At 44.0% G+C, this 17420-nt stretch overlaps 1 protein-coding gene across 5 annotated transcripts in view; it reads right to left on the bottom strand.

The window, feature by feature from the left end:
- slc15a4 (solute carrier family 15 member 4) overlaps nucleotides 1-17420 on the bottom strand; it is a 44582-nt gene that overhangs the window by 20259 nt on the left and 6903 nt on the right. For all 5 annotated transcript variants that reach the window (XM_029677904.2, XM_029677906.2, XM_065026620.1 and 2 more), the window contains one exon: nucleotides 16321-16501. In XM_029677904.2, coding sequence (XP_029533764.1) covers nucleotides 16321-16501 — 181 coding nt within the window. The remainder of the gene's footprint in view (nucleotides 1-16320; nucleotides 16502-17420) is intronic.

Genomic DNA, 17420 nt, shown 5'->3' with positions numbered 1-17420 from the left:
AACTTCTTACACTCGCCATAAAACACACATATACTGCTTTTACAACATCATATCAGGCATTTAAGCTCTAGCCCTGGGTGCTTAAAAAAAAAAAATACAGCTAGAGCTACTTTTGCATATCTATTATAGAACACATTCAGCACGAGCTAAAGCAGATTAGAATTCAGTTTAACAGATTGTCAAAACTGATAAAAGGCAACGTCAATGGCCTTCAAAGGCAATGTCAACGCAGCTTTGCCATGTTTCCCACACCATGTGGTGAGGGCCAGCTTTGTGCTCCACCACTCAACAAGGGCAGGTCCGCATAGCCATAGATGTCAACCCTGTGAACTGAGGATAGCAGGCGTGCAAGACAGTGTTGATGCTAGCTGTGCCCGAGGCAACACTATGGCAGACGCACAGCTGCCAATCTGTGTCCTACGGTGTGTGTTCCCTATACACCATTAGGTCAGTTACTACGCAGCAGAGGATTAAGGCCTCTTTAATATAGTAGTTAGCAGGAGTAACAGAGTGCAGACCATCAATTAACTATAAAGGCACTCTCCAAAGTAGCCCATAGCACATTATATACACTGAAATGTATAGGACATAAAACAGTGTTTCCAAAACAAATTATTATACTATAATAGCTATGTGATTTGCTGCCTTACACATTAAAGAGAGCATTTCACAACTAAATCAGTGTGTGAAGAGGTGGGGACATGCAAGAGTAGAGTAAAGGAGTTATGCAGCATTCACCCCCTACCTGTCCTCTATGTGACCAATGGCCACAGTAGAGGCTGCTGTACTGCCATAAACCCTTTATCTTCATTACTGTGAATTCAAATTGCTTTAAAAAATTAAACCTTTTACCTCTCCCTACTTTCAAGTGCTGCAATTTTCTTTTAAAATGTTCTTATGGTAAATACATAGCAAGAAAAGTCTTTGACCATATGAAACAAACATACACTAAATACATTTCCTTTTTGCAATAGTAGTGGCACGGTGAGCATCTAGACAGCACTGTCTGTGTCCAAAGAATAGCATCATTAGAGGTGGTTAATATAACGATACAATAGCAAAACATCTAGTGTATATAGGTTCTGTAACAGACAGATTTTTAATTTAGCCTTTCTCACACAAACACACATCTCCACCTACCTACAGTACCTAGTATAGATGCACACAAATACACACACACCCATGTTTAGACAGTAAGTTGGTAAGTAATTCCTTCTGCAGGGTGCCTGTGGTTGGCTGTGGTTTATTAATGACAGTGCTGCAGTAGTGAGCGGGATCCAGTCGAGCTGGTCTGTCCATGGGAGGGAGGGCTGTGTCTCTGGGGTCTTCATTAGGCTCTGATGACATCCCCACACGGGGCACCAGCTAGCTAGAGCCTCTGGATCACTATCCCTCTATCACAGTCATACGCCTCATACAGCAGAATGTAATACAATATCTACACACTGCATTCATAAAGTACTCAGACCCCTTCACTTATTCCACATTTTGTTACGTTACAGCATTATCCTAAAATTGATTAAATAAATTAAAATCCTCATTAATCTACACACAATTATACACATTTCCACACAGAGGTTGGAATAATACTGTGAAAATGATAATGCCCTTTTAGTGTAAGATCGGTTTCAAAAGAACACCTGCAATTTCAGCCTGTTTGATGGGATGGAGTTTTGGCCTACCTTATGACATCAACAGGTGGTAAATTGGTTAATAAACCAATAAGAGTTCCAAACCTCTGCCAATAGCAGCTCATTTTCAGTTTTCCCCTCCCCAGTCATACCACTCCCAGACAGTCCAAACAAATGTCTTGCTTGAGAAATTGCTCTTTGCTTAGAAGCTATTTCTTTCTTTTTGAATATTTTACTTGAAAACATTTACAGTAGATATGTTTCAATTGGAAAAAAAATTTATGCAAATATACTAGAATCTGCATAAAGAAAATACAGTACATTCAGAAAAGAATTCAGACCTCTTTTTCCACATTTTGTTATGTTACAGCCCAAATCTAAAAAAAAATCCTCATTAATCTACACACAATATACCATAATGACAAATTTTTGCAAATGTATTAAAAATTAAAAACAGTATTACATGAGTATTCAGACCCTTTGCTATGAGCCTCGAAATTGAGCTCAGGTGCATCCCGTTTCCATTGATCCTCCTTGAGATGTTTCTACAACTTGATTGGAGTCTACCTGTGGTAAATTCAATTGATTGGACATGATTTGGAAAAGGCACATCTGTCTTATACAAGGTCCCACAGTTGACAGTGCATGTATGTGACGGCAAAAAACAAGCCATGAGGTTGAAGGAATTGTCCGTAGAGCTCTGAGACTGCGCTATCGGGGCACAGATCTGGGGAAGTGCAGCAAAAAATTTCTGCAGTATTGCAATTCCCCAAGAACACAGTGGCCTCCATCATTCTTAAAATGGAAGAAGTTGGGAAACGTCAAGACTCTTCATAGAGCTGGCCGCACGGCAAAACTGAGCAATCGGGGGAGAAGGGCTTTGGTCAGGAAGGTGACCAAGAACCCAATGAACACTCTGAAAGAGGTCCAGAGTTCCTCTGTGGAGATGGGGGAACCTTCCAGAAGGACAACAATTTCTGCAGCACTCCACCAATCAGGCCTATATAGTAGAGTGGCCAGACGGAAGCCACACCTCAGTAAAAGGCACAACAGCTCACTTGGAGTTTGCTAAAAAGGCATCTAAAGGACTCTCAAACCATGAGAAACAAGATTCTATGGTCTGATGAAACCAACATTGAACTCTTTGGCCTAAATGCCAGGTGTCACGTCTGGAGGAAACCTCGCACCATCCCTACAGTGAAGTATGGTGGAGGCAGCATCATGCTGTGGGGATGTTTTACAAGGGCAGGGACTGGGAGACCAGTCAGGGGAAAGATGAACAGAGCAAAGTACAGAGAGCGAGATCCTTGATGAAAACCTGCTCCAGAGCGCTCAGGACCTCACCTAACAGGATAACAACTCCAAGCACACAACGACTATAAGCATACAGCCAAGATAATGCAGGATTGGCTTCGGGACAAGTCTCTGAATGTCCTTGAGTGGCCCAGCCAGAGCCCGGACTTGAACCCGAGCGAACATCACAGGGGAGACTCGAGGCTGTAATCACTGCCAAAGTTTTTTCAACAAAGTAGTGAGTAAAGAGTCTGAATACTTATGTAAATGAATTTTTGTTTTGTTTTTGTATATACACATTTGCAAAAATGTCTGAGCCTGTTTTTGCTTTGTCATTATGGGGTATTGTGTGTAGATCGATGAGGGAAAAAAAACTTATCAATTGTAGAATAAGGCTGTAACGTAACAAAATGTGGAAAAATTTAAGGGGTCTGAATATTTCAGAATGCACTAAGAATAAAGCAATGACTACTAGGACTGTGTGTGTGGGCATGTTTAAAGCAACTGTAAACAATATTTACGCCACACTAGATACGAATTATCCTCTACAAAAAGGCTGTTAACGGTGTTCAGCTGGGAATTAAAAAGCCATTGTCCCACCATCCAAGGTCATAGCGGACACCAGCACATTTAATGTGCTCATATGCTGGAGTGAAAATGTATGGAGGAAAGACATCCTGGTTGTGGTAAACGTCTTCAAATCACATGGATTGTTATGATTGCGCCAGAAGAGATGGCTGCTATTTTATGGGCTCCTAACCAATTGTGCAATTGTGTTTTCTTGCGATATTTCTAACTTATTTTGTACATAATGTTTCTGCCATTGTCTCTTATGACCGAAAACAGCTTCTGGAAATCAGGACAGTGATTACTCACATCATGCAGGGCAAAGATTTTTTCTTTAACGGGTCGGAGTCAGAGGATTTACTTCAGACACCTGACAAGGCCCAAATCCCTATAATTCGCAGGAAGAAGAGATATTGGGGACCTAAATTGGGGTGCCTTGTAAGGACCCGACGGCGAGTGAGTAATCCCTCTCTACCATCGGCCCCATTAGCCAGTGGAACCCAACAGTCATACTTGAGTAAAAATAAAGATACCTTAATAGAAAATGACTCCAGTAAAAGTCACCCAGTAATATTCTACTTAAGTATATTGGTCTAAAATAGCATCAAAAGTAATTGTAATTGCTAAAATATACAAGTATCAAGTGTAAAAAAATGAAAATCCTTATGTGATACGTTTCAGGAAACTAGGCGTATGTCGCGGGTCACTACTTCACAGGAGAGCCATTAGAACAAACGTTTTAAATTTTTTTAATCAAAATGTGTCTTTTGGCAGAAATGCCTTCTTGAACATGTGAACTTTCATGCGCCTTTAAAAACAAACTTGTATGCCTGTATGTCTGTAAATATGAATAAAATTGTTCAATTACGAGCCTAGTTGGTTTAGCCAAAGAAAAATGGAGTAACCTTCCTACTTGCCATGATTGGCTGAGATGCCGAGAGATGAGTTTGGATTGGTCTACCACTTTGCACACTTGTCTATTTGAGCTGGTCAGTATGTCTAGGTAATCCTGTCTAACGCACAAAAAAACAAATGTATTGAGTATTAAAACTGCATAAGTGTTGTTCTCTTTCTCAGGTCTTCTTTCTGAAGGACTGAGTTTTGAAATCAGTGGAATTCGAGTATGATGGCCAGCTATAGTCTAATGTTAGCTACCTGCAGATTCATGCAGGGTGGTAATCACAACTCATGGCGTTAAGGTTCATTGTTTACCAAGCTAGCTCCACTATGCAAGCAACCATTTCGGGTGCATTCGTAAATTCAGTCTGGCCATCAACTCCGATTTCAGAGCACTCTCGTCCGAGTGTGCCAGAGAGCGCAGAATAACCAATGTATTTTCACTCAACACCAATTGAATATGGCCAGTGTCAGTAAACGTGAAACGCTCTGAATTTACGAATGGACAATCTGACAGCACATTTACATTTTACATTTAAGTCATTTAGCAGACGCTCTTATCCAGAGCGACTTACAAATTGGTGCTTTCACCTTATGACATCCAGTGGAACAGCCACTTTACAATCGTGCATCTAAGTCTTTTAAGGGGGTGAGAAGGATTACTTTATCCTATCCTAGGTATTCCTTAAAGAAGTGGGGTTTCAGGTGTCTCCGGAAGGTGGTGATTGACTCCGCTGTCCTGGCGTCGTGAGGGAGTTTGTTCCACCATTGGGGGGCCAGAGCAGCGAACAGTTTTGACTGGGCTGAGCGGGAACTGTACTTCCTCAGTGGTAGGGAGGCGAGCAGGCCAGAGGTGGATGAACGCAGTGCCCTTGTTTGGGTGTAGGGCCTGATCAGAGCCTGGAGGTACTGAGGTGCCGTTCCCCTCACAGCTCCGTAGGCAAGCACCATGGTCTTGTAGCGGATGCGAGCTTCAACTGGAAGCCAGTGGAGAGAGCGGAGGAGCGGGGTGACGTGAGAGAACTTGGGAAGGTTGAACACCAGACGGGCTGCGGCGTTCTGGATGAGTTGTAGGGGTTTAATGGCACAGGCAGGGAGCCCAGCCAACAGCGAGTTGCAGTAATCCAGACGGGAGATGACAAGTGCCTGGATTAGGACCTGCGCCGCTTCCTGTGTGAGGCAGGGTCGTACTCTGCGGATGTTGTAGAGCATGAACCTACAGGAACGGGCCACCGTCTTGATGTTAGTTGAGAACGACAGGGTGTTGTCCAGGATCACGCCAAGGTTCTTAGCGCTCTGGGAGGAGGACACGATGGAGTTGTCAACCGTGATGGCGAGATCATGGAACGGGCAGTCCTTCCCGGGAGGAAGAGCAGCTCCGTCTTGCCGAGGTTCAGCTTGAGGTGGTGATCCGTCATCCACACTGATATGTCTGCCAGACATGCAGAGATGCAATTCGCCACCTGGTCATCAGAGGGGGGAAAGGAGAAGATTAATTGTGTGTCGTCTGCATAGCAATGATAGGAGAGACCATGTGAGGTTATGACAGAGCCAAGTGACTTGGTGTATAGCGAGAATAGGAGAGGGCCTAGAACAGAGCCCTGGGGGACACCAGTGGTGAGAGCGCGTGGTGAGGAGACAGATTCTCGCCACGCCACCTGGTAGGAGCGACCTGTCAGGTAGGACGCAATCCAAGCATGGGCCGCGCCGGAGATGCCCAACTCGGAGAGGGTGGAGAGGAGGATCTGATGGTTCACAGTATCGAAGGCAGCCGATAGGTCTAGAAGGATGAGAGCAGAGGAGAGAGAGTTAGCTTTAGCAGTGCGGAGTGCCTCCGTGATACAGAGAAGAGCAGTCTCAGTTGAATGACTAGTCTTGAAACCTGACTGATTTGGATCAAGAAGGTCATTCTGAGAGAGATAGCGGGAGAGCTGGCCAAGGACGGCACGTTCAAGAGTTTTGGAGAGAAAAGAAAGAAGGGATACTGGTCTGTAGTTGTTGACATCGGAGGGATCGAGTGTAGGTTTTTTCAGAAGGGGTGCAACTCTCGCTCTCTTGAAGACGGGAGGGACGTAGCCAGCGGTCAGGGATGAGTTGATGAGCGAGGTGAGGTAAGGGAGAAGGTCACCGGAAATGGTCTGGAGAAGAGAGGAGGGGATAGGGTCAAGCGGGCAGGTTGTTGGGCGGCCGGCCGTCACAAGACGCGAGATGTCATCTGGAGAGAGAGGGGAGAAAGAGGTCAGAGCACAGGGTAGGGCAGTGTGAGCAGAACCAGCGGTGTCGTTTGACTTAGCAAACGAGGATCGGATGTCGTCGACCTTCTTTTCAAAATGGTTGACGAAGTCATCTGCAGAGAGGGAGGAGGGGGAGGGGGAGGAGGATTCAGGAGGGAGGAGAAGGTGGCAAAGAGCTTCCTAGGGTTAGAGGCAGATGCTTGGAATTTAGAGTGGTAGAAAGTGGCTTTAGCAGCAGAGACAGAGGAGGAAAATGTAGAGAGGAGGGAGTGAAAGGATGCCAGGTCCGCAGGGAGGCGAGTTTTCCTCCATTTCCGCTCGGCTGCCCGGAGCCCTGTTCTGTGAGCTCGCAATGAGTCGTCGAGCCACGGAGCGGGAGGGGAGGACCGAGCCGGCCTGGAGGATAGGGGACATAGAGAGTCAAAGGATGCAGAAAGGGAGGAGAGGAGGGTTGAGGAGGCAGAATCAGGAGATAGGTTGGAGAAGGTTTGAGCAGAGGGAAGAGATGATAGGATGGAAGAGGAGAGAGTAGCGGGGGAGAGAGAGCGAAGGTTGGGACGGCGCGATACCATCCGAGTAGGGGCAGTGTGGGAAGTGTTGGATGAGAGCGAGAGGGAAAAGGATACAAGGTAGTGGTCGGAGACTTGGAGGGGAGTTGCAATGAGGTTAGTGGAAGAACAGCATCTAGTAAAGATGAGGTCGAGCGTATTGCCTGCCTTGTGAGTAGGGGGAAGGTGAGAGGGTGAGGTCAAAAGAGGAGAGGAGTGGAAAGAAGGAGGCAGAGAGGAATGAGTCAAAGGTAGACGTGGGGAGGTTAAAGTCGCCCAGAACTGTGAGAGGTGAGCCGTCCTCAGGAAAGGAGCTTATCAAGGCATCAAGCTCATTGATGAACTCTCCGAGGGAACCTGGAGGGCGATAAATGATAAGGATGTTAAGCTTGAAAGGGCTGGTAACTGTGACAGCATGGAATTCAAAGGAGGCGATAGACAGATGGGTAAGGGGAGAAAGAGAGAATGACCACTTGGGAGAGATGAGGATCCCGGTGCCACCACCCCGCTGACCAGAAGCTCTCGGGGTGTGCGAGAACACGTGGGCGGACGAAGAGAGAGCAGTAGGAGTAGCGGTGTTGTCTGTGGTGATCCATGTTTCCGTCAGTGCCAAGAAGTCGAGGGACTGGAGGGAGGCATAGGCTGAGATGAACTCTGCCTTGTTGGCCGCAGATCGGCAGTTCCAGAGGCTACCGGAGACCTGGAACTCCACGTGGGTCGTGCGCTGGGACCACCAGATTAGGGTGGCCGCGGCCACGCGGTGTGGAGCGTTTGTATGGTCTGTGCAGAGAGGAGAGAACAGGGATAGACAGACACATAGTTGACAGGCTAGAGAAGAGGCTACGCTAATGCAAAGGAGATTGGAATGACAAGTGGACTACACGTCTCGAATGTTCAGAAAGTTAAGCTTACGTAGCAAGAATCTAATTGACTAAAATGATTAAAATGATACAGTACTGCTGAGGTAGGCTAGCTGGCAGTGGCTGCGTTGTTGACTTTGTAGGCTAGCTGGCAGTGGCTGCGTTGTTGACACTACACTAATCAAGTCGTTCCGTTGAGTGTAAAGTTTCTACAATGCTGCTATTCGGGGGCTAGCTGGCTAGCTAGCAGTGTTGATTACGTTACGTTGCGTTAAAAGAACGACAATAGCTGGCTAGCTAACCTAGAAAATCGCTCTAGACTACACAATTATCTTTGAAACAAAGACGGCTATGTAGCTAGCTATGTAGCTAGCTACGATCAAACAAATCACACCGTTGGGACTGTAATGAAATTAAATGAAAATGTGATACTACCTGTGGAGCGAAGCGGAATGCGACCGGAATGCGAAAGTTCTATTCAGTAGACGTTGGCTAGCTGTTGGCTAGCTAGGAGTGTCTCCTACGTTAAGGACGACAAATAGCTGGCTAGCTAACCTCGGTAAATTAAGATAATCACTCTAAGACTACACACTCTAAACTACACAATTATCTTGGATACGAAGACAGCAAAGACAACTATGTAGCTAGCTAACACTACACTAATCAAGTCGTTCAGTTGAGTGTGATAGTTACTACAGTGCTACGGTAGACGGTGAACGTTTGCTAGCTGGCTAGCTGCTGGGCAGATAGGAGGACGACGAGATACGATAATTACGCAATTATCTTTGATACAAAGACGGCTATGTAGCTAGCTAAGAAGAAATTGCTAAGATTAGACAAATCAAACCGTTGTACTATAATGAAATGTAATGAAATGTAATGAAAAGTTATACAACCTGCAGACCGAAGCGCGGATGCGACCGCTCGCTCCAACCCGGAAGTACGGGTACAGTTGCAGTCACCAACGCTCTGGATAACATAACAGCCTAACCAGCTCTGCTTGGGCGAGTAATGTTTAGTGAGCTGTTCTCTCTCACTTAGATGTCTGGAAGTAGCTAGCAAGTTAGCTTGGGCGCTTGACTGCTGCTGTTAGTACATTTGGATAAACTCTTAAAGAGATGGGTGGGGCTAAAGCTTAAGAGGGTGTGAACGATGCTGAATGGATGTAGACAAAAGGCTCTCCAATAGTACCAAAACATTCAAAGGCCATTTCCTCAAAAGTGAGTTTATAAGTTTATCAACTTTCAAATCAAAATTACTTTCCCATTGTTCCTCAACTCTAGTGTATGATATACAATTTTGTAGCTAAGAGTCTCCACTTTTATCCAATGTAAAAAACACAATTTATAAAATGCTGCTACATAAGACCAATTTGAGCCGGTCGGTCACATATTAAGCAAACCAGATGGCACCATTTTATTGTTTTTTAAATTTACGGAAAGCCAGGAGCACACTCCAACAGCATGTATGTTAAGTGAGTCCGCCAGATCTGAGGTAGTAGGGCTAACCAGGGATGTTCAGCTGATAAGTCTGTGAATTTGACTATTTTCCTGTCCTGCTAAGCATTCAAAGAAAATGTATGGAGTAAAAAGTACAATATTTTCTTAAGGAATGTAGAAGTACAAGTAGTCAAATATAAATAGTAAAGTACAGCTAACCAAAACTACTTACGTAGTACTTGAAAGTATTTTTACTTAAGTACCACTGCTATTAGCCAATGTGCAATCATTGGATAACAAAATGGATGAGCTCTGATCAAGACTATCCTACCAACAGGACATTAAAAACTGTAATGTTATGTTTCACCAAGTCGTGGCTGAAACACAACATGGATAACATACAGCTGGCAGGGTTTTCAGTGCATCGGCAAGATAGAACAGCTGCCTCCGGTAAGACGAGGGGTGGTGGTCTGTGTCTATTTGTAAATAACAGCTGGTGCACAAAATCTAATACTCAGGTTGTCTCGAGGTTTGGCCTGAGGAAGAACATCTCATGAGAAGCTGTAGACCACACTATTTACCAAGAGAGTTTATCCATTTCCCACCACAAACCGATGCCGGCACTAAGACGACACTCAACAAGCTGTATAACCCCATAAGCCAAGAAGAAAATGCTCATCCAAAGGCGGCGCTCCTAGTGGCCGGGGACTTCAATGCCCGGAAACGTATACATTTTGCCTCATTTCTACCACCATATTAACTTCTTAAGGTATAGGGGGCAGCATTTTCACTTTTGGATAAATAGCTTGCCCAAATTCAACTTCCTGATACTCATGCCAAGAATATAAGATATGCATATTATTAGTAGATTTAGATAGAAATCACTGAAGTTTCTAAAACTGCTTGAATCATGTCTGAGTATAACAGAACTTATGTAGCAGGCAAAACCCCGAGAACTAACCATTAGGATAAAATTTTTTTAGGTCTGTCTGTTCAGTTAGTTTCCGCTCGTCCTCTATTGAAAACAGATAGACCAGTCTTCAATTTGATCGATTATTAACGTTTAAAAATACTTAAAGTTGTATTACAAAAGCAGTTTGAAATGTTTTGTCAAAGTTTACAGGTAACTCTTGAAATATTTTGTAGTTTGCACAATTTGGAAGCGTTTTTTTCTCTGGATCAAACGCGCCAAATAAATGGACATTTTGGATATATATGGAGGGAATTAATCGAACAAAAGGACCAATTGTGATGTTTATGGGACATATTGGAATGCCAACAAAAGAAGCTTGTCAAACGTAAGGCATGTTTTATTTTTTATTTCTGCGTTTTGTGTAGCACCTGCAGGGTTGAAATATGCTACTTTGTTTACTGTTGTGCCATCATCAGATAATAGCTTCTTATGCTTTCGCCGAAAAGCCTTTTTAAAATCTGACATGTTGGCTGGATTCACAACGAGTGTAGCTTTAATTTAGTATCTTACATGTGTGATTTAATGAACGTTTGATTTGATCATTTTATTTGAATTTGCCGCGCTGCATTTAAGTGGGACGCAGCGTCCCCTATACCATAAGAAGTTAATGTGCAACCAGAGAAAAAATAACATTTAAATAAAAACTCTAGACCACCTTTACACAGAGATGCTTAGCGTAGAAGGCTCTCCCTCACCCTCCATTTGGCAAACACAACTAACTCTATCCTCCTGATTCCTGCTTACAAGCAAAAACTAAAGCAGGAAGTACCAGTGACTCGCTCAATAAGGAAGTGCCAGATGACGCAGATGCTAAGCTACAGGACTGTTTTGCTAGCACAGACTGGAACATGTTGAAGAGTACACCACATCAGTCACTGGCTTCATCAATAAGTGCATCGATGACGTCATCTACAGTGACCATCCATACATCCAACAACCAGAAGCTATGGATTACAGGCAACATCTGCACTGAGCTAAAGGGTAGAGATGCGGCTTTCAAGGAGCGGGACTCTAACCTGGACGCTTATAAGAAGTCCTGCTATGCCCTCCGACAAACCATCACAGGCAAAGCGTCAATACAGGATGAAGATTGAATCGTACTACACCAGCTTTGACGCTTGTCGGATGTGGCAAACTATTACGGACTACAGAGGGAAGCACAGGTGCAAGCTGCCCATTGACACAAGCCTACCAGACGAGTAAAATAACTTCTATGCTCACATTGAGGCAAGCAACACTGAAGCATGCATGAGAGCGCATCAGCTGTTCCAGACAACTGTGATCATGCTCTCCATAGCCGATGTGAGTAAGACCTTAAAGCAGGTCAACATTCACAAGGCCGCAGGGCCAGACGGATTACCAGGACGTGTACTCCGAGCATGCGCTGACCAACTGGTAAGTGTCTTCACTGACATTTTCAACCTCTCCCTGACCGAGTCTGTAATACCAACATGTTTCAAGCAGACCACCATGGTCCCTGTGCCCAAGAAAGCAAATGTGCCGTCCTGTAGCACTCACGTCAGTAGCCAATTAGTGCTTTGAAAGGCTGGTCATGGCTCACAACACCATTATCCCAGAAACCCTAGACCCACTCCAATTTGCATACCGCCCCAACAGATCCACAGATGATGCAATCTCTATTGCACTCCACACTGCCCTTTCCCACCTGGACAAAAGGAACACCTATGTGAGAATGCTATTCATTGACTACCGCTCAGCGTTCAACACCATAGTGCCATTAAAGCTCATTACTAAGCTAAGGACCTTGGAACTAAACACCTCCCTCTGCAACTGGATCCTGGACTTCCTGACGGGCCGCCCCCAGGTAGTAAGGGTAGGTGACAACACATCCACCATGCTGATCCTCAACACGGGGGGGCCCTCAGGGGTGTGTGCTCAGTCCCCTCCTGTACTCCCTGTTCACTCATGATTGCACGACTCCAACACCATCATTAAGATTGCCGGTGACACAAGTGGTAGGTCTGATCACCAACAACGGTGAGACAGCGTATAGGGCGGAGGTCAGATCAGAGACCTGGCAGTGTGGTGCCAGGATAACAACCTCTCCCTCACCGTGATCGAGACAAAGGAGATGATTGTGGACTACAGAAAAAGGAGGAACGAGCACACTGCCATTCTCATTGACAGGGCTGTTGTGGAGCAGGTTGAGAGCTCCAAGTTCCTTGGTGTCCACATCACCAACAAACTATAACGGTCCAAACACACCAAGACAGTCCTGAAGAGGGCACGACAACGCCTATTCCCCCTCAGGAGACAAAAAGATTTGGCAGATGTACCATCGAGAGCACTGGTTGCTTCACCGCCTGGTATGGCAACTGCTCGGCCTCCAGCCGCATGGCAGAACAGAGGGTAGTGTGTACGGCCCAATACATCACTGGGGCCAAGCTTCCTGCCATCCAGGACCTCTATACCAAGTGGTGTCAGAGGAAGGCCTTAAAAATTGTCAGACTCCAGCCACCCTAGTCAAAGACTGTTCTCTCTGCTACCACATGGCAAGCGTTACCGGAGCGCCAAGTCTAGGTCCAAAAGGCTTCTTAACAGCTTCTACCCCCAAGCCATAAGACTCCTGAACATCAAATCAAATGGCTACACAGACTATTTGTCCCCACCCCCCAGTTTTACACTGGTGCTACTGTTTATTATCCATGCATAGTCACTTTCGCTCTACCTACATGTACATATTACCTCATCTAACCAGTTCCCCCGCACATTGACTCGGTACTGGTAGCCCCTGTATATAGCCTCGCTACCACTATTTTATTGCTACTACTTATTTTGTATTTTATTACTGTTATTTTAGTAAATAGTTAACTTTTTTTCTTTAACTGCATTGTTGGTTAAGGGCTTGTAAGTAAGCATTTCACTGTAAAGTTCTACACCTGTACTCTGCACATGTGACAAATAAAATTTGTGACATTAATACGTGCATTGGTTCTCAAGTGTGCCACTGATTTGAGAAAAGGCTTGTCTCAATCAAAATATTTTAGCCTGAATACATCAATGCAGCAGCCAGTGACAGACTAGGCTGGGTCTACTTCAAAGATAATCCACAGGCTGGAACTGGACTGAGCAGTGCTCTATGGGTGCAGTCAAACAGGACCAGAGTAGAAGATGCATGGCATCCCATCTACCCCCTATGCTATATAAGGATGAGAAAACAAAGTACCTTTTTTTCTTCTTCCCCCAAGTCTGTATGATACCATCTAACCAGAGAGCTGTGTTTTGAGGCAAAGAATATGAATACCTTTGACAGACTGTTCTTCATGCCGCAGCAGGTAAACAGCCCTGTGAAGGTCAGGTCCCCTTTGTAGAGGACAGTGGGGCTGGTCATATAATACCTTCAAAAAGTATTCACACCCCTCAACTTTTTAAACATTTTGTTATGTTACAAAGTGGGATTAAAATGGATTTGTCCTATTGTCAACAATCCACACACAACTCTCAAAGTGGAAGAAATATATTTATTAATGAAAAATAAAAACGCTCAAATCTTGATTAGTTAAGTATTAAAACACCGAGTAAATATGTGTTAATCACCTTTTGCAGCAATTACAGCTGTGAGCGTTTTTGGGTAAGTCTAACATGCTGACCAGACCGGACACATCGCGTGCGTGAGCGTTGCAAAATAAATGTAGAAATCCATGTTATTCAATTATTGCGCCAACGATCATCTGCGTTGCCAAGGGCTAAAATAGAAGTCATTCCTATTTCTGACGCAGATTGCGCTGCAAGTCCTGCCTCTTCAATCTCCTCATTGGTTTATAGAAGCAGGTACCCATGTGCCATCTCCTCATTGATTATACCCACGTGGGTGATTGAAAGACAATGGTTTTGCTGGTTGTTGTGGTAATACTATGAAAGTGTAGATGCCAATCACCATATACTGTAAGTTTAAAGATGAAAAAGCCTGGAAGGAGGAGAGATGACTATTGTACATTTGCCCATTATTCTTTTTTAAATTCTTCAAGCTCTGTCAAGTTGGTTGTCGATCATTGCTAGACAGCCATTTAAGTATTCCCATAGATTTAAGCTAATTTAAGTCAACTTTAACTAGGCCACTCAGGAACAATGTCTTAGTAAACTCCAGTGTAAATTTGGCCTTGTGCTTTACGATATATTCCTGCTAAATATCTCCCAGTTTCCCCTCAAGGATTTTGCCTGTGCTTAGCTCTATTCTATAAAAATGTTTTAATCCTAAACCCCAAACGTTTTCGCTCAGGTCCCACGCCGCCTTTTTTAAAAACATTTAACCTTTAAGTCAGTTAAGAACAAATTCTTATTTACAATGACGGTCTACCCCGGGCCAAACCCGGATGACGCTGGGCAAATTGGGCCGCGCACAATCACGGCCGGCTGTGATATAGCCTGGATTCGAACCAGGGACTGTAGTGACACCTCTTGCACGGAGATGCTGCGCCACCCGGGAGCAATAAAGGAATACAAAGAGTGGTACTCAGTGATGTGTTGTATTCAGGACAAAAATATATATTTTCTTTGCCACATTTTTGCAGTATTAGTTTAGTGGCTTATTGCAAACAAGATGCATGTTTTGGATGATTTTATTCTGTTCTTTTATTATTATTTTCCTCTGTCAGTTAGGTTAGTATTGTGGAGTAACTACAATGTTGTTAATCCATCCTCAGTTCCCCTATCACAGCCATTCAACTCTGTTTTAAAGTCACCATTGGCCTCATGGTGGAATCTCTGAACGGTTTCCTTCCTCTCCGGCAACAGAGTATTGATACATCATCCAAAGCATAATTGATAACTTCACCATGATCAGAGGGACATTCAGTGTCCTTTCAGCTTTTAATTTTATTTTTTAACTAATCTACCAACAGGTCAAATCCAGTCTGGGAGGCATTGGAAAACCTCCCTGGTCTTTGTGGTTGAATCTGTATTTGAAATTCACTTCATGATTGAGGGACCTTACAATTATCTGTATGTGTGGGGTATAGAGAAGGGGTAGTCATTCAAAAATCATGTTAATCACTATTGCACAGAGTGAGTCCATGCAACTTATTTAGGCTTGCCATAATACAGAGGTTGAACACTTGACTCAAGACATTTCAGCTTTAAATTGTTAAATAATAATCTACATTATGGGGTATTGTGTGCATATCAGTGACACAATCTCAATTTAATCCATTTTAAATTCAGGCTGCAACAACAAAATGTGGAAAAAGTCAAGGGGTGTGAATCGTTCTTGAAGGATCGAATCCCCGAGCCGACAAGATAAAAATTTTGTTCTGCCCCTGAGCAAGGCAGTTAATTAACCCCCAACAACAACTGCTCCCTGGGCACTGATGACATGGAGCTCGATTAAGGCAGCTCCGCGCACCACTCTGAGGGGTTGGGTTTAATGCATTCAGTTGTACAACTGACTAGGTATCCCACTTCCCTTTCACTCAAATTACATTTAAAAAAATACAGTTGTACGAATGTTGAATTTTTACAAATGATCCCTGTCTTGCTATCCTTTCCCTTCTTAAAAGTCATTGAACATGTTAAACATGCGCGACATACTGCTTAAGCAAAGCAAAGCAACGTTGGCTTGCTTGTCCTGTTTGCCTCGTGAGTCATGACTCCTGACCCTGACATCTTCTCAGCGACAGAATAAGGAACAGCAACACATCTCATTGAGAGATGAGATCAAGGAGATGGGATTTTCCCAAACATGTGACATTTGAAATGTGTGACATTTATTATGGTTAACAGTATGACTGTGACATTGTGAAACTGTGGGTTGAAGAGGATGTGGGGTGGTTTAAATTGAAGATTTACTAGCATGATCTACCATAACAGGCTCTCAAGACATGCCAGACACAGTAAGGATTAGCTGTTGCACTCCACTCACCAGCCGCCACAGCTGACCACATGACAAAGAACATCCCCACTGCGATCCTCTTGAGGGAGGAGGGCAGCAGGCCTCTGCGTTTGAGGATGGGGTCCACCACTTTGTCCTTAAGAGGGATCAGCATGAGAATAAGCACTGCGTCGAACATTGTCAGCCAGGCGGCAGGGAAGCGGAATGTGATCTGTCAGGAATCCAGAAGAAGACAAACATGAGAAACTATTTACAAGAAGTGCACAAGGCATGGAAAACAATAGAGAATGTCAGTGCACTCCTGTCCAGTTCCTCAGGGGTGAGGGAGTGATGTGCTGATGGCCTTGACACCGTGTTGGCGCCCTCAGCTGGACAGAACTAAAACTGAACCAAAACTCAAGTTAAATAAATATATTCAAATAAAAATGAAAGTATAGTTTACATCTCACAAAATCTATTGCACACAAACTAAATCTGGTAACACCTTCTAAAGAACAATTAATCATGTATTAGAATAATTCAGTTACATGGGTAACATATTGTCCCAGCAGCAATTAGTGTTAGCAAAAGACCAGAGATGGAGAAATTATTATCATCATCATCATCAAAACATTCTATGAAATTATACATATGAATACACTGGATAACAAATTAATCAACATGGAAAACATGTTTTTTTTAAATGTTTTATTTGAAACGTAGCCTACAATTGAAAGAAAATGCTACAGGAAACAGCAAGGCGTAGTCCTTATTTATTTTGCAATTCAAATGTTAAGTGCCTCCTGAACTCTCAAACCATCTAGTTTTAAACATTTGACAGTCCCGTTTATTCCCTGATTGAATTTACATTTCTTAGACTAACCGCTGGTAATTTATACATTGTGCGCGCCCCCTCATTATCATATCCAAAACATGAAAGTGTGCTAAATATTTGCACCCGGGTGAGTCTAGTTTGATTGGCAGAGGTGCCCCAGTAGCGACCAGAGGGGGAGCACATTAACATCGGTAAGTATTAATTAAGCAGAAAAACTGCCCAGACAGTGGAATGGCTCTTCATCCTGCAGCTACTCTTCCCTTGGACTGAGTATGCAGAGAAGTGACCCTAAAAACACAGGTGGAACAAACTTTTG

Source organism: Oncorhynchus nerka, linkage group LG13, assembly GCF_034236695.1.
Source record: "Oncorhynchus nerka isolate Pitt River linkage group LG13, Oner_Uvic_2.0, whole genome shotgun sequence".
NCBI lineage: Eukaryota > Metazoa > Chordata > Actinopteri > Salmoniformes > Salmonidae > Oncorhynchus > Oncorhynchus nerka.
This window is presented reverse-complemented; position numbering and strand designations above follow the sequence as displayed.